Below are 22,331 nucleotides of genomic sequence, written 5' to 3'. Positions count from 1 at the left end.
CTCAGAAACTCCTGAGTCCAGTGAGAGATAGACAGTAGTATAGGGATAAACACGATGGAGTACCTTACTGAGGGCAGTAGAATCTCAGAGAGAGGACCATCTCAAAGAATCAGAGAGAGAATCAGAGAAGTCTTCTTTAGGCAGAGGCCTTGTGCTGACTTTTTGAAGGAGTAAGAGTTTACCAAACTTGCCAGGTGAGAAGGGCAGACCAGACAAAAGGGACAGCATATACACAAGCATCCGAGGTGATATAGCTGGGGTATTTCCAATAGAGGAGAAATTTTCTTATTCAACACAATTGAGACCCAATTGGTAAATCCAAAATACTAATGATGCATACATAGTTTAAGACTTTTACTTTAGCTTAAAATATATACATGTACATTTATTTACTAACCTTTTAACCTAATGACAAGAGCTTTTGTTTGATTTGGGAGTTCCTCACTGCTTTTCTTGCGTTAGTGCATTCTCTACCATTTCTACTTTCACTTTCTGTAAAGTTGGGCAGCAACAGGAAGACACTTTTAAAGTCCCTGTGAAGGGAAGGGGCTTGGCTGCAGGACCCAGGCACTGTGTGGAGAGAGAAAGGTGAGAAGAGGACTTCCAAGGAGATTAAGACAGTATGGGAGTTATATAGAAGACACCGTCTCAGAGTCCAGAACTTTTCTAGGTTTTTATTATAAGTTCCCAATTTATAAAAATTGACTTGCCTATACCTAATAGCATATTTTTAATCACTTTGCCTTTACTGAGGCTTTCTGTGGTTTCCATAGAAACAGCAACTTTTTTCCCACCAATATATCAGTGGTTGTTACACTATTAGATTCAACTTTTTACTTAAAATCATAACATAACTCACATAAATAGATTTGCAAACACATCCTAACTCTTAGTGAGCACACAGTTTACCTAGTGGAAGCAAAAATGTTTGGGTGTTCTAAAGAATAGCTTGAAATCTGTGAGTTTCAGTTCAGTTAGGGCTTTAGTCAGTATATTTGATGGTAACAATGGGGAGCATGCACTAAAAGAGCTTCTATTTCTCTATGGCTGGATCCCAAAGAATAGTGGAGGAGGGGATGGGGCAGATGGAACTGGAGAGGGTCAGATCATGCAAAGTCTTGTGGGCCACATTAAGAATTTACTCAGGCTGGGCGCAGTGGCTCACACCTACAATCCCAGCACTTTGGGAAGCCAAGCCAGGTGGATCATGAGGTCAAGAGTTCGAGACCAGCCTGACCAACATGGTGAAACCCCATATGTACTAAAAATACAAAAATTAGCTGGGTGTGGTGGCACGCACCTTTAATCCCAGCTACTCAGGAGGCGGAGGCAGAAGAATTGCTTGAACCTGGGAGGTGGAGGTTGTGGTGAGCCAAGATCATGCCACTGCACTCCAGCCTGGGCAACAGAGGGAGACTCCATCTAAAAAAAAAAAAAAAAAAAAAGAATGTACTCAGTAACATGAAAACAATAGAGAATCACTGCATGGTAACATAATCAGATTTTAGTTTAACAACATCATTCTGGTTTCAATATGGAGAATGGATTGAAGGGAGGCAAAGGATGGCAATTGAAAGAACAGTTAAGGGACAACTGTGTAATCCAAGTGAAAAATAATAGTGGTCTAGACTAGGAAAGTAGCAATGGGGAAAGAAAAGTGAATGGACTCAAGCTATGTAGGACTCAACTAGGCAAGATGTGTAATTGGTTCAACTTCTGCAGGGAGGAGAATGTAGGTCCTTTCCATTCTAATATAGATGTTCCTTATTACCCAAATTCTTTATCCGTATCACCTTTTTATGCCCAGTATTTGGCTAGCGATGCCTTTTCCAGCCATTTGCAGCACATTGATAAATGGTACCCGGCCTCCTTTTTCACATCTCCCTCACCAAGAACTCATAAGTTTTGGTGTTGACTGACACAAAGGCTGGATGTCTGCAGTTAACATCTGCACCAAGATTGAAAGGAGATTCTCTTCCCACTTTTGTCCTGAGCACATTTTATGTGAATCCATTTGCCCATTTCTGACCCTGGTTCCACACTTTGCCAGTCTGCTCCTACTTGATCTCTGCCACTTTTCTGCCTCATCCTTGGATTTCTCTGCTACTAAAAGTAATAAATAAAAATTCATAGTACAGAGTACAGGCTCTGGATAGTCTGGGCCTTGGGCTGTCTGTGAGCATACGTTCAGATGCCGGCCTGGATCCTGCGAATCTTTACTTGAGCTCACAGCCCCTCCTCCACCTTTGCTCCTTTTCACTTCCCCCTTCTCTCTCTAAGCTAGCATTTGCATCAAACACTTGTATGGTTGAGGTTTTCCCCTATGGGTTCTCTCCTTTCTCTGTACTAGGCTTTCTTCTCCTGTTAACTCCGGGCATGTTAACCAAGGACCACATCTTTGTAGTGGCCACACACCGCGAAGCTGGTGACTTCATTCACCCAAACAATCACAAATGATGGACTTCTTATGTATTTAATTCTTACCTCAGGAAGACAGGTTGTTACAGGGTTGGGCACACCTACAAATCATTAATCTCCCTTTTGGATTCTTAACCAAATGAGAACAAGGATATATATGAAAATGAAAGTATAACATTGGAACCATCACCCTCAAGGAAGTTTGTGCTTTTTATATATCATGTTGGAAGAAACAGCTTGGATCTAGGTCAAGTGAGACTTCACGCTACCTCATCAAAACCTTCCCCAAATTAGTTGAGAACTTGAGGTCTATGTAGATATGCAGAGGGAAGCTGAAGTACACTTACACAGGTAGCTGTGTGGAGGCCTGTGGCTGCCTCATATCCCATAGAACATAAAAGATGGGTGTCTTTGCCTCCTCACATGGGGAGGAGTAAGTAAAGGAGATATAGGGGCTAAAAGCATTAGTCCAGTGCTGTTTTCTCTAGAGAGCAGAGTAAAAGTTTTGTCACTCTGAGGGAAGGATAATGAGTTTTCTTCATACCAGGAGTGTTTGGAGAGTCCTACATCTGTCTGAATCAACCTTGCTTGATTCTCCTCTCATTTTTACCCGTTAGTGTTCCTACCTCATTTCCAGCCCTAGTCTCACCAAGCACTTGTGGCATGATGGGATGACTCTTTAAGCAGCACCAGGGAGCCAAGTGCTAATACTATGAGAGAAGGTTTGTTCTCAGCTTCTCTACCAGGACCGCTTTTATGCCAGAATGACATTCTTGCTATAGAAATATTATGTAGGGACCTGGAGCCATTGAGCCCTCTTCCCAGGCTAGAGGCTCTAGTTCTTAGAAAGAACTTTGATGGCATAGGTGGATACTCATAACAGCTAACCAGGGAAATCAGCTGGCCTGGAGTCTGCCCACAGTGCCTTGGGAAAGGAGGAGTTTCTTCTCTTACTGTTTTGAGACCCCAGTGCTTTACTGGTTCTACATATTGACTGATGCAATCCTTAAAGACAGAAAGGGCAGTCGGGCACTGTGGCTCACACCTGTAATCCCAGCACATTGAAAGGCCGAGGTGGGTAGATCACTTGAGGTCAGGAGTTTGAGGGCAGCCTGGCCAACATGGTGAAACACCATCTCTACTAAACATACAAAAAATTAGCCAGGCGTGGTGGCACACACCTGTAATCTCAGCTACTCAGGAGGTTGAGGCAGTTGAATTGCATGAACCTGGGAAGCGTAGTGCAGTGAGCCAAGATTGTGCCATTGCACTCCAGCCTGGGCCACAAAGCGAGACTTTGTCTCAAAGAAAAGAAAGAAAGAGCATCAGGATCTCTGTAACTGTCTCTCCTGGAAGGTCACCCTGGTCTGCTCTTCCCTGCCCCAGCCCCTGCCCTTGCTCCATCTGACTGCCAGCTCAAGCTTTTTCTGTCTTAGATTACAGCAACCTGAAGGATTCCATCCAGGAAAGTCTTCAGGTGTTGTTCAAGATCCTGGCCATCCAAAAGTCAGGAGACTTAAACAAAATAGCTTTGGAGTGGGTGGCCATCATGCATGGCCTGGGTAAGTGCCAGCCTCTAGCTGGGCTGATGGGTGAGACCTGAGGTGGGATGTCCCAGAGGGATGGGTGTGAGAGGTGGAGGTTGGGTGCGAGAAGATATGAAGAACAGAGTGAGGACCTCCTTCAGGGCTGTTTCTTGGAATAAAGAGATCAGGTTTTTATTCACAGAGAAAGTTTTTTCTCCCTCAGGCAAGGTCCCTGAGTCCTGCTGGGCAGAGTATTTTTCTTGGGCTAGTTGGGTACCTGAGAGGTCAGGAGTAGGGTGGACTCCCTTGCAGAAGGGAGAACCCTAGTGTTTCCCACCAGCATTTCTCTGGCTGCTTACACAGGTGCCCTGCTGGAGGTGTGGGTGACTTTCCAGCAGAAGTGGATTTTTCTGAATAAAGTTCTGCATGAGATGAAGATTCAGTTTCCTAGTGCTGACCTGGTAGGGAAGGGGGTTAAGGCAGAGAGGGCAAGAAGGGTTCCTGAATAGCAGGGCTTGGGGTGGGAAAGGGGAGCTGCACTTCATACTGGCCCTTACTTTTATCCTCTCCCTCACCACAGAGCTCTCGTTTCAAGGTCATGGATGATCAGTATCGAACTCTGATGCGCATCTCTGTAGCTGACCCAATGGTTCTGTCACTTGTAGTGTCCAATGCCAAGAGGAACCCTTACTTCCAAGGCCAGCAGCTGCAACAACTGCTGCAGGCAGGATCGGTGGAGCTGGAGGGCATCATCATGACTCTGGAGAGCGTGCTCTATGGGGTGCGTGCTCACTTCCCCCGCCTCTTCTTCCTTAGTGACAGTGAGCTGGTAGCCCTGCTGGCTGCCCAACTGGAATCCTGCGAAGCCCAGCAATGGGTACGACGCTGCTTTCCTCATGTGCATGCTGTGAGCTTCAAGTCTCACCCAACTGGTGAGAAAAACAGGGATGACTGGGAGTCAAGCCCAAACACACAGACTCCGGTGGAGGCACTTGCAGTGCTAGGGGTGGGTGGGGAGGAGGTGAAGCTGCAGAGTCCCCTGCCTCTGCATTCAGACCTCCCTAAGTGGCTGGCCTCTCTGGAGAAGTGTCTGCGCTTGGCACTGGTGCACATGCTGCAGGGCTGTGTAGCTGCTCACCTCGCTCGAGGCCCATCTCTAGCTGAGGCCCTCAAGCAGCTGCCTGAGCAAAACCAGTTGTACCTGCAACTGCATGTCCAGCACTGGATCGATTTAGTCCAGGCCTTCCCATGGCAGTGTGTGCTGGTGGCAGAGGAGGTGGTATGGCGGGCCGAGATGGAGGAAGCTCTGCTTGAGTCGGGTACCCTGGCCATGGTCTCCATGCATATGCGCAAGCTTGAGGTACTGGTGAATTTTTTGCGGGCCCAGAGGGCTTCCCAAGGTAAGCAGCCCCTGCCTTCTGTCCGCCAGACCAGCCTGCTCAGTGCCCTGCTGGTCATGGCAGTGACCCACCGGGATATAGCACAGCTGCTGGAACAGCACAAGGTCAGTGACCTCACAGACTTCCACTGGGTCCGCCAACTCAAATATCACTTGGGTTCACCTCACATAATCCCCAAAAGCCCCCTACAGAGTCTTAAGACTACTGCATCTTCTGAACCCTCTCAGTCACCAGCAGCGTGCTGGATAGACGTGCTAGGCAGGTCCTTCCTGTACAATTATGAGTACCTGGGACCTAGACTAGGGCCTCTACCCAGCCTGCTGCCTGAACGGCCAGCCCTGGTACTACTATTGGCCTTAGAGGAGGTGGCCTGTGGGACCCTACTGGGTCCTAAAGGTGTGGGCAAGAGAGCTATAGTGAATAGCCTGGCACAGGCCCTGGGCCGCCAGCTGGTCATACTGCCCTGCTCACCTCAGATAGAGACCCAATGCCTGAGCAACTATCTGAATGGTGCCCTTCAGGGTGGTGCCTGGCTGCTGTTGGAGGCAGTTCATCAGCTGCCCCCTGGCTTGCTCTCTGCCCTGGGCCAGCGCCTGGCTGAACTGCACCACTTGTATGCCCCACTGTACCAGGAGGCTTCCCGAAACACAAGCACCATAGACCCCACCCAGCCCCAGCTCCTTGGCAGTGGCTTCTTTGAAAAACATCACGTGTCTATGCGCCTTGGCTATGGCTGTCTCCTGGAACTGCGTGCCCTGAGCTCTGCTGTGCCTGCCAACCTGCACCTGCTGCTGCGGCCTGTGGCATTGGCATTGCCTGATCTGCGGCAAGTGGCAGAGCTGACCCTGCTGGGTGCAGGGATGCAGGATGCTTTCCGGATGGCTATCCGCCTATCCAAATTCTTCTCCCTAGAGCGTGAGCTGGTGTCTGGGCCCCTGCCCTGCCGCCTACCACTGCTCAAGCAGATACTGAAAGACACAATACAGACACTAAATGTGACCAAGGAGGAACCAGAGTCCCAGCAGCCTCGCAGCCTAGCTGCCATTGAGGAGGCTGCCCTACTGCACGCCCTACTGCGCTCACCACTGTTTAGCATTCTCAATGGGCTCCACCTGCACAACCTCCGAGGGCTGCTATGTGTGCTTTTCCCTAGCGCCAGCCAAGTGCTGGCAGAACCTATGACTCACAGGCTGATGAAGCCACTGGTGGTGGAGGAACTGCAGCAGGTAGGTCTACATCCCAGCCCTGACATTTTGGGGTCTCTGGAACAGTTGAGCCAGGCCCTGAGCCGGGCCTCAGGCATTCTGCTCCTGGGTCCTGCAGGCAGCGGCAAGACCACTTGTTGGCACAGCTTATTTAAGATCCAGAATCGGCTGGCAGCCATGGAGGACACCTCAACCCAAGGCTGCCAGCCTGTGGAAATTACTCACCTGTACCCCAGTGGCCTCAACCCCCAGGAGTTTCTGGGATGGCTAGAGGGCCCCTGCTGGCATCATGGCATCTTCCCCCAGGTACTTCGTGCAGCCAGTCAGTGTAAAAACATGGACAAAAAGAGGCAGACAGAGAAATCAATGGCAATCCAGCACTGGATAATATGTGATGGGGCCTCCAGTGCTGCTTGGCTGGACTCCATCACTTGCCTCCTGAGTGAGCTTCCCCAGCTTAGTCTCCCCAATGGACAGCAGATAGAACGACCCCCAAGCACCTTTCTCTTGATGGAGGTGACAGATGCAACAGGCATGTCCCCCACAGTGGTAGGCTGTTGTGCCCTAGTCTGGTGTGGTGGAGAGCAGACTTGGCAGTGTATACTTAGTGCCCTGATGGCATCCCTTCCCTCTGAGTACCGCCTGCAGCACCAGACAGTCACCGAGCTCAACCACCTGGCTGAAGTTCTGGTGCCTGCAACATTCCGATTCCTCACCGGCCAAGGTGTCAGCTCTCTGCTGCAGGTACACGGGCAGCAGGCTGTTTGCCCAGGTGTGGCAGAAGTTACCAGCATGGCACGCATCTTGCATAGTCTGCTTGACCCCCACCTGCATCTAGAGGAGAAGGCCCCTGGTGCAGGTGGGAAGATGGAAGGGCTGGTTTGAGAGAGAAGGGGACTTAAGGGTAGCTGGGGTATATAGCTGGCGCCTGGGGCATGTGTTCTTTGGTGGATCTGGGCCAGGAGTGAGAAGTAATAGAGTCAACCTTTATTCTTTCTTTCTTTCTTTCACCTTCCACCTTTTTCTACTGGGGCTTCTATCGTGGCTATGACGACCTTTGCAGAGGACCTCAGCTGTAGTGATCCTGTGGCCCAAAACTTCAGGTCTTCAAAAAGAATCTTTCTAAACCGGTCCCAAGTTGACAGTGATGATGTACCAAATAAGAGCAGGAAACACTTGCTGGCTGTCAGCAGTTTTCTTTTTGCCTTGATCTGGGGCTTTGGAGCCCATCTTCCCTCCAGGTACCTATAGGGATGGGGGATGGGAGATGCAGAGGGTTGAGATGGACTGGCCCACGGAAGTAAAAAAAAAAACCCACATGACATCACTGTTAGGGTATGGTGGAGTGTGTGAGTGTGTCATAAATGGAAGTGTTGTACCTGTCTGACGCTTTTGCCTGTGTGTCCATCTGAGCAGGTTCTGGCCTGTCTTTGATACCTTCATAAGGGATTCTATTAGTCGCCTCTCCAACTACCCTGAGCCACCACCCTCAGCCTTGGTGTTTGATCTACATGTAAGCCCTGAAGATGGAACGCTGGTCCCCTTCACTGGCCAGTACCTGAGCAGCCACATCAAAGGAACTCTGGGCACCTTTCACCCTTCTATCCAGGTGTGAGGACAGTAAGGCAGGAACTAGGGTTAGAACTTCAGGACTTATCTTAGGGGTAATCCATGTTCGAAGATCAGCTGAGGCCCACCTGTTCCTTTTCTTTGATATAGTTTCACAATCACAAGAATACATGAAATGTTCTCCAAGCACAGCTCTAAGACAAGTCCCCTAGGCCTTTACTTTCAGCTAGATTGCTGTCTTATACTGGAGGTGCTCAGTAAGTCCCACTTCTGTCCTGCAGACTGAACGGCTCTTGTATGTGGTGGACCTGCTTCTGTCAGGGGGACGGCCAGTGCTGCTGGCTGGAGAGGCAGCAACAGGGAAGTCAGCCTTTGTGGAAGTGCTAGTGGAGCCACACCACCCTTACATATACAGCCCCAACCACCCTGCCTTCAGTTCCACCCACCTCCGTCTCCTGCTGAGCAGAGGAATCCAGGGCCAAAACCAAGCCAGCCCACAGCCTGGGCAACACCAGGATTCTAAAGCCTCCCTCCTCTTCTTGCTGGAGGATCTGCACCTGGCCACTTCTGGTAAGGAGCTGGGAGGAGGGAAGGAAGGAGCTACTATCATCTCTTGAGACTATAAAATCCCTGGCAATATTCATTGACTCTCAAATATATGTCTATAGATCAAACTTTAGTGTTCTGTTCTTAATATCTTCTCATTCTGCATATGCTTCCTGAATAATCCCATTCACTCTCATGGCCTCATCTCTGCTTTGACTGCTAAATCTCTGTCTCCAACCTTGCTTCTCTTCTAAGCACCAGATCTGTCTATCCAGCTGTCTACGTCTCCACCTTGTTGTCCTGTTGGTACCTCAGACCCAACCCTAGGCTCATCATCTCCCCCTGGCCAAAATCTGCTCCTGTGTGTCCTCTTAGTTTCACCATCCAACCAGTTATGTAAACCAGAAATCTTGTTGACATCTCTTTCTCTTTCACCAATACCCAGTCATTGTGTCTTTCAATCCTGCTTCCTGAATATTTCTTGACTATTTCCACTTACTTCCATGGTTCAGATGATCATTACTTGGAACGCTGACAAATGCTCTTACAAAGCTTTCTGTGATGAGGCTTTCTTCTGTGGCTTTTTACACTCTGTCTAATTGGACTCAACAAGTCAGGCTTCCTCTAGACCCGGTGTTGCTGTCCTCTCTGCCTTCTCTATGTGGCTAAATCCTAGTTATTCTTTCTAAATTACCTAAAGCAGTAGCTTCTCCAGGAACCTTTAGCCCTAGGCTAGGTTAGCTATGCATCTTGTGCTCTGTACATGACTTGTGATAACCATGATTTCATGATTGTATGCTTGTCTGTCCCTTTTGCCACTTGGAGATTTATGAGAACAGAGAACAGAAATTTGTCTCATTCATTTTGATAGACCCAACAGGAAGTAAGTTCTCAATAAAAGTTTGTAGAAGACAGCCAGGTGCAGAGGCTCACGCCTGTAATCCCAGCACTTTGGGAGGCTGAGGCACGTGGATCACCTGAGGTCAGGAGTTCAAGACCAACCTGGCCAACATGGTGAAACCCCGTCTCTACTAAAAATACAAAAATTAGCTGGGCATGGTGGTGTGTGCCCCAGCTACTCAGGAGGCTGAGGCAGCAGAATGGCTTGAACCTGGGAGGTGGAGGTTGTACTGAGCGAAGATCACACGACCTTACTCCAGCTTGAGCAACAGAGTGAGACTTCATCTAAAAAAAAAAAAAAAGTTTGTAGAAGACCAGATAGAAAAAAATTGTGCTGAAAGTTTGGGAGATTGAAGTGTAAAGTTTCTAAAGTGGTATGTCTTCCATATGTAGAAGATGGTAGCTTCTAAATATGGTCATGGGATTGGGTTGAAGTGAATTATATGTAGAGGTTGTTGGAAGTCAAGGAAGTCAATGGGCTAAAGCATTAGATAGGTTATCCAGTTAAACAGCAAAGTCCCTTATGAGATGTAGAAAAGTTGAACCAGATGTATTAGGACTTAGTAATAGCCAGAACAATTTACTGAATATCTACTATGTGCTACATGCTTTATGTATGTCATCTTCAGTGCTCATAAGAGCCAAGTAAGGTGGAGAATTTTTACAACTAATTTTAAAGATGCAGAAACAGAGACAGAGATTTTATAACTTGCCCAAGATACAAACAAGATGAAAATTCAAGTCTATTTGGCTCTAAAATCTGTAGTTCCTTCCAGCTATATTATTTGGCCTTTACAGTGAATTTGCACAAAATTAGAGACAATAGAAGGAGTAAAGGGTGGTACAGTTAGATCTGTGAGGAGATTTCAGCTGAGAAGAGATTTCAGCTGAGAAGAGATTTCAGCAGGGGGATTGAGAACATTGTAAGCAACACTGTAGAGTGAAGTATGTTACTGCTGGCAGAATGTAAAAGGTGTCCTTGAGTGACAGCCACCAAAACATCCAGTATAAAATAGAAAATGAATAGACATGCCAAAAAATACATCAATAAATAATGTGACCTGCTGTTAAAAAGAAGCAAGCAATAGAATAGAAACTGATCCTGAGATGGTCTAGAGCAGCAGTCCCCAACCTTTTTGGCACCAGGGACTGGTTTTGTGAAGGCAGTTTTCATGAACGGGGGATGGTTTTGGAATGAAACTGTTCCAACTCAGATCATCAGGCATTAGTTAGATTCTCACAAGGAGCATGGAATGTAGATTCCTTCCATGCACAGTTCACAGTAGGGTTTGTGCTCCTATGAGAATCTAATGCCACCATTAATCTGACAGGAAGCAGAGCTCAGGCAGTAATGCTAACTTGCCTGCCACTCACCTCTTGCTTTGTGGCCCAGTTCCTCACAGGCCACAGACTGATACTGGTCCATGGCCTGGGGGTTGGCGACCCCTGGTCTAGAGGTTTAGTTAATACTTTAGAGCAGCTTTTATAAAAGTATTCAATTGCTAAAGAAAAATATGATCTTAATGCATGAACAGATAGGGAATCTCAGCAGAGAAATGGAACCTACTAAAAGAATAAAATAGATATTTTAGAACTAGAATATGTAATACCTGAAATGCAAAATTTCCTGGATGAGTGTCTTAGTTCATTTTCTGTTGCTTGTAACAGAGTACTTGAAACCAGGTAATTTATTTTTAAAAAAATTTATTTTCTACAGTTGTGGAGACTGAGAAGTCCACGGTCAAGGGGCCACTTCTAATGAGGGCCTTCTTGCTGGTGGCAAGTCTCTGCAGAATCCCAAGATGGTACAGGGCATCACATGGCAAGAGGGCTGACCATGCTAGCTTAGCTCTTCCTTTCTCTTCTTATAAAGCCACCACTCTTACTCTCATGACAACTTATTAATCCATTAACTCATTAATCCATGAATAGATTAGTCCATTTATCAGGGCAGAGTCCCCATGACCCAGTCACCTCTTTAAGGCTCCATCTTTCAGTAATGCCACATGGGGGATTTAATTTCAACATGAGTTTTGTAAGGGACAAATATTCAAATCATAGCAGTGGCTTTAGCAGCTGATTGGAGATGATAGAAGAAAGCATCAGTGAACCCTGAAGAATATAAAAATATTGAATAGAAATACAGCTTCAGTCTAACACATGTAGAATTGGAGTTTCAGAAGAAAAGGAGAGTAAGAATAGGGTATAAAATTGTTCAAGGAAATAGTTACCAACATTTCCCCAAATTTCTTGAAAAATACTTTCATATATAAAAAGCTCAGTTATTCCAAAGTAGAATAATAAAAAGAAAGCTATGTCTAGGTCCATCATACTCAAACTGCTGAAAACCAAACAAAGAAAAATTATGAAAGTGGTTGGTGGGGAAAACAAAAGACATAGTATACACAGAAACAACATTAAGAAGATGATTAACTTCGCATTAGAAACAGTAGAGTCCAGATAATGGTGGGAAAAATATTTAACGTACTAAAAGAAAAAAAAGTCAACCTAGAATTCTCTATCTGGCAAAGATTCTCTTCATAAATGAAAGTGAAATTATTTCAGACACATGAAAGCTGAGAAAATTAATCACTGGTAGAACAGTACTACAGGAAATGCTAAAAGATCTTCTTTGGGCAGAAGGGAAATAATGGCAGATGGAAACTCAGATCTTTTAAAAGAATGAAGAGCACCAGAAACGGTAAATATGTGGATGCATATAAATGATTATCTTCCCTGATTTTCTTAAAAGCCACCTGATAGTTATAAAATAAAAATAACATTGTTAATGGGGTTGGTAATGAGTAGAAGTAAAGAGTCAATAGCTACAACAGTAAAAGCATGGGATGAGGAGAAGCAAGTAAACTGAATTATACTATTGCAAGGTTCTACATTTGTGAAATAGGACGTATGAAATGTGAAGTAGGAAGGACGAAATAGGAAGTGGGGAAGGTGTCAGGTATGAAGTGTAAAGTGGTACAATATTACTTGTAATATTGGTTAAGGAGGCATATTATTAGCCCTATAAAAATCACTAAATAATAATAACAAAGAGCATAGCTGAAGGACACGTTGGCTTCTGCCTGTCATCCCAGCACTTTGGGAGTTCAAGGTAAGCTAATTGCTTGAGCTCAGAAGTTTGAGTCCAGCCTGGGCAACACGGTCAAACTTCTTCTCTACAAAAAGTGCAAAAATTATAGCTGGGTGTAGTGACATGCACCTGTAGTCCCAGCTACTTGGGGGCTGAGGTGGGAGGATCACTTGAGCCTGTCAGGTCGAGGCTGCAGTGAACTGTGTTTGAACCACTGCACTTTAGACTGGGCTACAGAGTGAGATCCTGAGAAGAAAAAGTATAGCTAAAGAGCCAATAAATACAATGAGGTACTTAAAATATTTAAATTGTGCAAAAGGAAGCAAGAAAGGAGCAACACAGGAATAAAAAGAAGAGCCATAATGGATGATTGGATGCAGGAAAAAAAAGAGCCAAACAGAAAACAAATAACAAAAATAACCATATAGTGGACTTTAAACCAACCATATCGATAATTACATTAAATGTAAATAGACTAAGAATTGCAAATAAAAGGCCAACATTATCAGACTAGAGTAGATCTAGATATATGCTGTCCAAAAGATGCACTTTAAATATAAAAACACAGATTAAAAGAAGTTTTTTAAGGCAAAATATTTACTATAGAAATAGTTTGTATAAGGAAGTTGGTGTGGCAATATTAATACCAAAGCACTTTAAGACAAGGGGTATTACTAGAGATAGAAAACGACATCTCATAATTAAAAGATTCAACTCATCAGAAAGACAGAAGTCTTAAATGGGTACACACCTAAAACAGACATTTAAGTATATGAAAAAAAACAATAGAAACAAAGGAGAAATAGTAAATCTGAAGTCATAGTAAGAAATTAATATGCTTTCCACAATAACTGATAAGACAAGGAGCAAGAAAGTATGGACATTAAAGATCTGAGTAACACTAGCAACATACTGACATTTACAGAACATTACACTGACCAACTGCAAAATGCACCTTTTCAAATGCACATAGGACATTCACCAAGATAGACCATGTGCTGGTTTATAAAATAAGGCTCAATGAATTTCAAAGGATTAACATTTTAAAGAATATTTTCTGACCATAACAATACAAATATTAATAAGATACCTAGAGAATTTCCAAATTCTTTAAAATTAAACAACACACTTCTAAATAAATTATGTACCAAAAAATAAATTACAAGAGAAATTAGAAAATGTTTTGAACTAAATAATAGTGAAAATAAAACATATCAAAGTTTGTGAGATGCAGCTAAAGGTTACAGCTTTAAATAGCTATCTTAGAGGCCAGGCGCAGTGGCTCACACCTGTAATCCCAGCACTTTGGGAGGCTAAGGTGGGCGGATTACAAGGTCAGGAGTTTGAGACCAGCCTAGCCAACATGGTGAAACCCCATCTCTACAAAAAATACAAAATTTAGCTGGATGTGGTGGCGAGTGCCTGTAGTCCCAGCTATTTGGGAGGCTGAGGCAGGAGAATTACTTGAACCCAGGAGGCAGAAGTTGCAGTGAGCCGAGATCGTGCCACTGCACTCCAACCTGGTGAAAGAGCAAGATTCTGTCTCAAAAAAAAAAAAAAAAAAAAAAAAAAAATCTACCTTAGAAAGAAAAGTTTGGAATCAATGACCTAATTTTTCTGCTTAAGATTCTTGAAAAAGAAGAGCAAGTTATACCTAAAGCAATTAGAAGGAAATCAATAATAAAGATCAGAGCAGAAATCAGTGAAATAGAAAAATGGAGAATATCAACAAAGCCATATTTTGTTTCTTTGAAAAAGATAAAATTGACAATTGCCTAGGAACACAAATCAAGAAATAAAAAGGAAAACAAATTTTGAATATCAGGAATGAAAGAGGTTTAATTAGAGATATTTAAAAGGATGAAAAGGGAGCCAGGCATTGTGGCATGTACATGTAATCCCAGCTACCAGGGAGGCTTAGGCAGGAGGATTTCTTGAGGCCAGAAGTTCAAGACCAGCCTGGGCAGCATCATGAGACCCTCATTTAAAAAGAAAAAGTTGAAAAAAAAATGGATAACAAAAGAAAATTATGAAAAACTTTATGCTAATAAATTTAGTAACTTAGATGAAATGGATACATGGTGTATTAGTCTGTTTTCACACTGCAATAAGGAACTACCTGACTCTGGGTAATCCATAAAGAAAAGAGGTTTAGTCTGGGTGTGGTGTCTCATGCCTGTAACCCCAGCACTTTGGGAGGCTGAGGCGGGTGGATGACTTGAGGTCAGGAGTTTGAACCAGCCTGACCAACCTGGTGAAACTCCATCACTACTAAAAATACAAAAATTAGCTGGGCATGTTGGCGGGTGCCTGTACTCCCAGCTACCTGGGAGGCTGAGGCAGGAGAATTGCTTGAACCTGGGAGGCGGATGTTGCAGAGAGCCAAGATCACGCCATTGCACTCCAGCCTGGGTGACAAGAGTGAAACTCTGTCTCAAAAAAAAAAAAACCCACAGAAACAAAAACAGGTTTAACTGACTCACAGTTCCACATGGCTGGGGAGGCCACTTAAAATCGTGGCATAAGGCAAAGTGGGGAGCAGGGGTAAGGAGATGTGCCACACTTAAACCAACAGATCTCGTGAGGACTCACTCTCTTGAAAACAGCATAGGGGAAACCAGCCCCATGATCCACTCACCTCCCACCAGGTCCCTCCCTCAACACGTGGGAATTACAATTCAAGACAAGATTTGGCTGGGGACACAGAGCTGAACCATAGCACATCTCTTGCAAAAACACAACTTGTCAAAGCCCGACCAACAAAGAAAAATAATAGAAAATGAACAGCCTCATACCTATGAAAAGTCTGAATGCATAATAATAAATGTTTCCAGTCCCAGATGGTTATACGGTTGAATTATATCAAGTATTTAGAAAAAAAAAAGTACAACTTACACACACTTTTTCACAAAATTGAGAATACTAAGCCATGACAAAGACATTTCAAGCAAATTGTTATATTTCATATACCTAAATGCAAAATAAATTCTCACTGAAATATTATTAAAGTTCAGCAGCATACAAAAAGAATAACATCTTATGACCAAATGGAGTCTATCATGGGAATGCAAAGCTGACTATAAACATTCAAAACTCAATCAGTGTAGCTCACGTTAACAGAATAAAGGAGAAAAGGAGTAATATTAGTCGATAAAAATCACTTGATAAATTTCCAACACTATTCCATGACAGGAATAGAAGATAACTTTCTCAATTTGATGAAGAGCATCTATTATACTTACAGCTAACTACATATTTAATGGTTAAATATTGAATGCTGTCCCCCTAAGATCAGTTAAAAGGCAAGAACATGCTCACTGCTTCTATTCAATATTGTACTGGAGACCACATCAGTGCAATAAGAAAAATAAAAGCTTTTAAAATTAAAAGACAAGTTAAAACTATCTGTATTGACATATAATATGATTGTCTGCATAGAGACCCCAAAGGAATATTTTTTAAACCCTACAAAACTACTATAGTAAATAAGTTAATGTATCAGGGTCACAAGATACAGAATCAATCCACTGAAATCATTTGTATGTCTATATCCTAGTAACAAACCATTGGAAATTGAAATTTTAAAGTATTACTTAAAAGTTATTTAAAAGCATAAAACACTTAGGAATAAATTTAGTGAAAAACATTCAAGATCTGTACACTGAAAAAGACTAAGTATTGCTGAGACAGAGGTAATGTAAATAAATGGAGAAATATATGATGTTCACAGATCAGAAGAGTCAGTGTCATTAAGGTCCTCATTCTCCCCCAAGTGATTCATAGATTCAATGCAATGCCAAACTAAATCCTAACAGAGTTTTTTTTTTTTTTTTTTTTTTGGTAAGTTGACAGACTTATTCTGAAACTTATATGGTAATGCAGAAGAACTAGAAGAATCAAGCAACTTTGAAAAAGAACAAAGTTGGGACACCTACACTAGTGATGTTAAGATTTGCTATACAGCTGTTGTAATCAAGAGAGTGTGGTATTGGTATAAGGATATACATATAGACTAATAGAACAGAAAATCTGATATATAGTCATACATGGCCGGTTGATTTTTAGTAAAGGTGCCAAGATAATTCAGTGGGGGAATTAGTCTTTTCAAAGAATGGTGCTGGAACATCTGGATATATGCATGGAAAAAAATGAACTGTGTGTTCTAACCTCAAAGTATAGATAAAAATATAGATGGATCACAGAACTAAATGTAAAAGCTAAAACTATAAAATGTTTAGAAAAAATTGGAGAAAAATCTGTGTGACCTTGGTTAGGCAATGATTTCTTAGGGCACAAAAACTAAATTTTATCAAAATTGAAAACCTATGCCTTTCAAAAGACACTGTTACAAAAATGAAAAAATCAGCTATAGACAGAGAAAACATGCATGATACATATATCTGACTAAAGACTTGAACCCAGAATACATAAAAAGCTCTTACAACTCACTAAGAAAACAAACATCATCCCAATGTTTTAAACAGACAAAAAACTTAAACAGAAGACACTTCACAAAAGATGTATGCGTGGTCAATAGTATGCAAAACGATGCTTGATATTATCAGGCATCAGTGAAGTGCAAATTTAAACCACCATATGATAATTAAGAAGACTGACAATAACAAGTGTTTTCAAAGATATAGAACAACTGAAACTCCTTCACTTTGATGGTGAGAATGTAAAATGGTTCATCCACTATAAAAAATATATGCCAGTTTCTTACTAAATTAAATATTACTTAACATATGAGCCAGCAATTCCACTCTTAGGTATTCACCCAAGTAAAATGAGAACCACATATCCTCAAACTTACGTGAACGTTCACAGGAGCATTATCCTGAATAATGCTAAATCCACATCCACACCCAAATGGCTCCAGGTGGTGGCAAGAGGTAAGAATTTAGAGGCATCTCTCCCACCTAGCAGGCTAGCTCCCTGCTTTCCTTTAAAAACAGGCCATTCAGGCATTTGCCTGAAAACTTAAAATGACCCACACTCTATTCCCTTATATACACTGCCAGTCCCGCCCTCCATTCCTCCTTTCTTCCCTCATTCCCTCTCTTTCTGTTTCTTTCTCTTTCTCCCTCAGTCTGACTCTTCCTTCTACCTCACGTAACATGAGGATGGAGGACTCACCTCCTGGCTTATCATGCCCTCCTTGCACAGGATTAAGTAAAAATCTTTGAACTTGTTTCCTATTGTTGTGGTATATTGAATTTGTCCTTCTATCTAAAGAACCAGGTCAAGTTTGCTGTGTGAGGGACTCTCTGGTCATAGGTTAGACAACTAGGCATTAGGCTGTCCACCAGATAAAAGAAGTATCCTGTGAAAGTCACACTGTAAACCCCCACACTCAGCTCCCCTTCATTTCCCTGATAGGGCAGGGTTGTTAGCTGCTCTGGTACTAGAATGCCAATTTAACTGGGGGCTCTCAGAAAAATACTACTCAGGAATAAAATGGAACAAACTATGGAAACATGTGAAAACATGGATGAATCTCAAAAACCTGCTGAGCAAAAGAAGATAGACATGATCCAGTACATACTGTATGATTATATTTAATGAGGTTTTAGAACAGGCAAAGCTAACCTATAGTGATAAGAATCAGATCAAATAACAATGCCTGTGGTGGTGGTGGCAGGGAGACTGATTGGCTTTAAAAGAGCATGAGGGAACTTTCTAGGGTGATGAAAATGTTCTAAATATCATTGGGGTGGTGATGACACAGGTGTGTACATTAGTCAAAACTCGCTGAACTATACATTTAAAATGTATACATTTTGTTTTATGTAAATCATGTCTTAATAAAGTTTATTTTTTAATTTAAATTTAATTTTTTTTTTTTTTAAGAGACAGGGTCTCACTCTGTCACTCAGGCTAGATGGTGGATCAGGGCTTACTCAAGCTCTTGTACTCAAGTGATCCTCCAGGCTTAGCCTCCCAAGTAGACAGGACTACAGCATACACCACCAGGCCCAGCTATTTTATTTTTCATTTTTTGTAGTGATAAGGTCTTGCCATGTTACCCAGGCTGGTCTTGAACTCCTGGCCTCAAGAAATCTTTCCACCTCAGCCTCCAAAAGTGTTAAGCTTACAGGGGTAAGCCACCACACCCTGGCCTAAAGTTGATTTTTTTTGAAGTGTACATGCGATTTAACTCTATTATCTTCGACTGAAATTATTGTGCTTTCCCCTAATTGCGATCAGATCTGGTTTCTATCCTTCTCAGCTTCCAAATCTTATTAGTCATTAACCTTCAGTCAATGACTAATAAGTCACAGAGGTAGGATCTAGGGAGAAGAGAGAAGAAATTCCTCAATTTTAGGGAGAATATAGGGGAGGGAGAATAACTTACTCAAATGTGACCAAGTCCTAACACGTCAGATTCACAAAATTCCTTTAGAACCGTGTATGGCAGGAATAGAAGGAACAGGTTGATACTCTTATGTGGACTTTTACATGTCCTCATTATTATTCCTCGTGTCCCACAGACCCAGAGAAGAGCTGCCAGCCAGTGTTGGAGACTCTGCGCCAGGCCATGGATGGCACTGTGTATGCACACAGCACCTTGGAACTGCAAAGGCTGCAGCCTACAGTCAACTTCCTTGCCACTGTCACAGTGCCAGGCTACTGTGAGCGCCCACTGTGTCCACGCCTCTTTAGACTCTTCACAGTCCTGGCCCTGGAGAGCATGACCCAGGCTACCCTGCTGAGCAGGCATGTTCCTATCATTCAGGCTTGGCTTGAGCGTTTCCCTTCTGTGGAGCAGGAGAGTGCTCTGGCACGAGCCCTGGTTAGGGCCTCAGTAGAAGCCTGGGAGGCTGTGTGCAATTGCTTCATGCCTTCACCCCTCCACCCACACTACCACTTCTCCCTACACTCTGTGAGCCACCTACTGAGCAGCCTGCAGCTGCTGCCCAACAGAACAGGCTCCCTAGGCTTTGTGGACTATCCCAACCTCCAGGAGCACTTGCGCCGGGTGACGGGCCTGCGTGGCACTCGTCTGACTGCTATGATGGCCACACGCAACATGGTGCGTCTTTGGTTGCATGAGGCTCAGAGAACATTTTGTGACCGGCTGGACAGCCCTAGGGAACGCTCCGACTGTGCCAAGCTGCTCCTAGTAGTAGCTCAGAGTGTCTTCTGCTGCAAGCCAGGGCCCCAGCACCTGGGCAAGGACCATGAGGAGGATGAAGAGGATGAGGAGGAGGAGGAGAAGGTGCCTGAAGTGGAATCTGAAGGGGAGTTGGCTCAGTGGGAGGACTTCAGCAGCAGCAACAGTGAAACAGAGGAGGAAGAGGACCTTTATGACCTTCAGGTCCCCAGAGGCTCAAACTCCAGTGATCCAAGTCTATCATCATCCACAGGGCCAGTAAGCAGGGGGATGATGGAAAGCATAAGTCACAAGATAAGGCAAGAGAAAGGCACAAGGGCGTCCAACTATAAGGTCCAGGTAAAGAGATCATTCAAAAATTGGTGGCAGAAGGCACCCGAGATGGACCTGGTCTCACCCCTGTTGTTACCCGTGCTACTATACCCCCAGGAAAAGCCCTCAGACCTGGTCTTCAGTCAGGAGCTGATACTTGGGTCTAACTCTGAGACCCCCAACTTGTACCTGGAACGACAGTGGGAGATGCTAGAGGAGCAGCTGGCCACCTCAGCTGCTCAACTGAAGCTGAGCCCCCACCTTGCCCGGTGTCATTCCATGGCCCAGCATGTAGCTCGCCTGGTCCGAGTGCTGGCCAGGCCCCGGCAGCATGGCCTGATGCTCTCAGGGGCTCTGGGTACTGGGCGCCATACTGCCATCACTTTGGCTTCTAGCATTTGTCAGGCCCATTTCTTTCATCTACCATCTGGGTCAGAGGAAGCCATTCTCCAATGTCTACGAGATGCCAGCTGGCATGCTGGCATGTTAAGCCAGACAGTGACCCTGTTGGTACCCAGTGGTGTGGATCTCACTACACTTCATCGCCTCCTGGCCCTGGCAACCTCAGGCAGTTTCCCTGACCAGTACACAGAAGCAGATTTGGACCACATTGAAGACCACCTCCCCAGGGAGAACCTTGGTGTCAAACATAACATCGAGAAGGAAATGGTGTTGCAGAGGTGAGGCCAAGAACTCCATAGCTAACTCCGCTCTGCTCCTCCTCTGTCTTGGCCAAAAGGCCAGAAGGAATTCTGTGGGCTGCCACAAGGGCTGAGAAGACTGGGGCTAAGTGGTCAGGTTGGGGCTGGGGCCTGGAGGGGCAAGCAAAGGTAAAGGGGAGGACATTAACTGACCCCTGGCCCACAGGTTCTACCAGCGAGTGTGCAGCCACCTTCACCTCTTCTTCCTGATTGGAGATAAACAGGCCCAGCAGCAGCTGCCCTCCACCCTTTTCCTAAGGCTCCTTCAGCTGACCACTGCCAGCATTGACCGCTATGAACCCTGGGACCAAGCTGCCCTGGTCAAGGTGGCCCAGCATCACCTGGAGGGTGCTCAGAGTCTACCCCTTGATGACGGTGGGCCCTTTTTACTTGTCCTTACCACACATCTCTACCAGGCTCTAATGAGGGTTATTACCTAGGTCAGTCTCTCTCTCTCTCTCTCTCTCTCTCTCTCTCTCTCTCACCCTCACCTACAGAGCCCCCTTCACATTTTCTACCCTTCTTCCTGAGCTAGGAGAGGATCCATTTCCTTTCCCGTTTTCCTACAAGCTCACAAAATGAAACTAAAGCCATGCCCATTGCAGGCTCCTGGAAGTACCCAGACCTCCAGCCCTCAATTCCCAGTGTGGCCAAAGCCATGGCTCTTATTCACCTTTCGGCCACCCTCTACCATGAGCACCTGTGCCCTGCATTGCCACTCGTCACCCCCAAGACCTTCTTAGACTTCCTGGACACTTTCCTGATGCTGCAGCAACAAATGATCCTGAAGATTACGAACAAGACCCAGCAGTGAGTGGCCCTGTCCCCTGTAATGTACCTCCTTCTGCTCCTTTGGGTTTCCTCACCAGCACATTGTATCTCCAGGGTCCAGAATGCCTTGGGGAATCTGAGAATGCTGATTATAGAGCACAGTAGCCATGCCGACCTGATCTTCGACTTGGAACAGCAGCTGAAAGCCTCCTTCAAGGTAAGGAGAAGATTTTAAGGCTTCTATGGTGGTGTCAAAGCAGGAGCCCAAAAGGGTACTTGAAAGGAAGCAACTAGCATGAACCTTAGTGCTTGTCCCCCTAAGGTTCCCCTTTCCCTAGGAAATCTCTCTAATCTCTGCTGCCTCCTCCTTTACAGCTTAGGCTAGAAAGTTTCCCATGACACAGCTAAGACCGGATTGATTCTTCATAACATGTGAAACCCAAGCATCTGCTTCTGGTTGCCCCTAGTGCCTTGACCATGTGAAGTTCAGTATGCTACCAAGATCTCTGTAAATTCCCATGCGGGTTGGGGCAGGGATTACATCTCAGTCACCACTCACTCATCTCTTATAGTTATCCTCTTTTTCCATAACACTTTGTCCCTGTACCTTTTGTTCCACAAAAGCACTAAACAAACAAAACTGTTGTAGACAGTGAGGACATGTGGATGGGTGATGGCGCAAGGAGAAATTTATATTATAGCATAGAACCAGAAGTAGATTTATAATGGTATACTAGACAGAAGTGTCCTGAATTTTCTTAATCACCCTCTTCTACCA

At 44.4% G+C, this 22,331-nt stretch overlaps 2 protein-coding genes across 2 annotated transcripts in view; one reads left to right on the top strand and one right to left on the bottom strand.

Moving 5' to 3' along the window:
- The window catches only part of DNHD1 (dynein heavy chain domain 1), a 78,927-nt gene that overhangs the window by 43,203 nt on the left and 13,393 nt on the right, over nucleotides 1–22,331 (top strand). Inside the window, 10 exon segments of the mRNA XM_064365224.1 lie at nucleotides 3,855–3,980; nucleotides 4,308–4,405; nucleotides 4,525–7,408; nucleotides 7,613–7,790; nucleotides 7,966–8,158; nucleotides 8,400–8,688; nucleotides 19,147–20,761; nucleotides 20,949–21,157; nucleotides 21,388–21,592; nucleotides 21,668–21,770. Coding sequence (XP_064221294.1) covers nucleotides 3,855–3,980; nucleotides 4,308–4,405; nucleotides 4,525–7,408; nucleotides 7,613–7,790; nucleotides 7,966–8,158; nucleotides 8,400–8,688; nucleotides 19,147–20,761; nucleotides 20,949–21,157; nucleotides 21,388–21,592; nucleotides 21,668–21,770 — 5,900 coding nt within the window.
- The window catches only part of RRP8 (ribosomal RNA processing 8), a 68,384-nt gene continuing 46,388 nt past the window's right edge, over nucleotides 336–22,331 (bottom strand). The window contains exon 7 of the mRNA XM_064365222.1: nucleotides 336–1,422. Coding sequence (XP_064221292.1) covers nucleotides 1,303–1,422 — 120 coding nt within the window. The 3' untranslated portion in view covers nucleotides 336–1,302. The remainder of the gene's footprint in view (nucleotides 1,423–22,331) is intronic.

The sequence above is a fragment of the Aotus nancymaae genome, unplaced genomic scaffold, assembly GCF_030222135.1.
Source record: "Aotus nancymaae isolate 86718 unplaced genomic scaffold, 86718_ANA_hifiasm-v0.15.2.pri h1tg000059l, whole genome shotgun sequence".
NCBI lineage: Eukaryota > Metazoa > Chordata > Mammalia > Primates > Aotidae > Aotus > Aotus nancymaae.
Note: the sequence above shows the minus strand (reverse complement) of the source record. Positions and strands in the feature narration are given on the sequence as shown.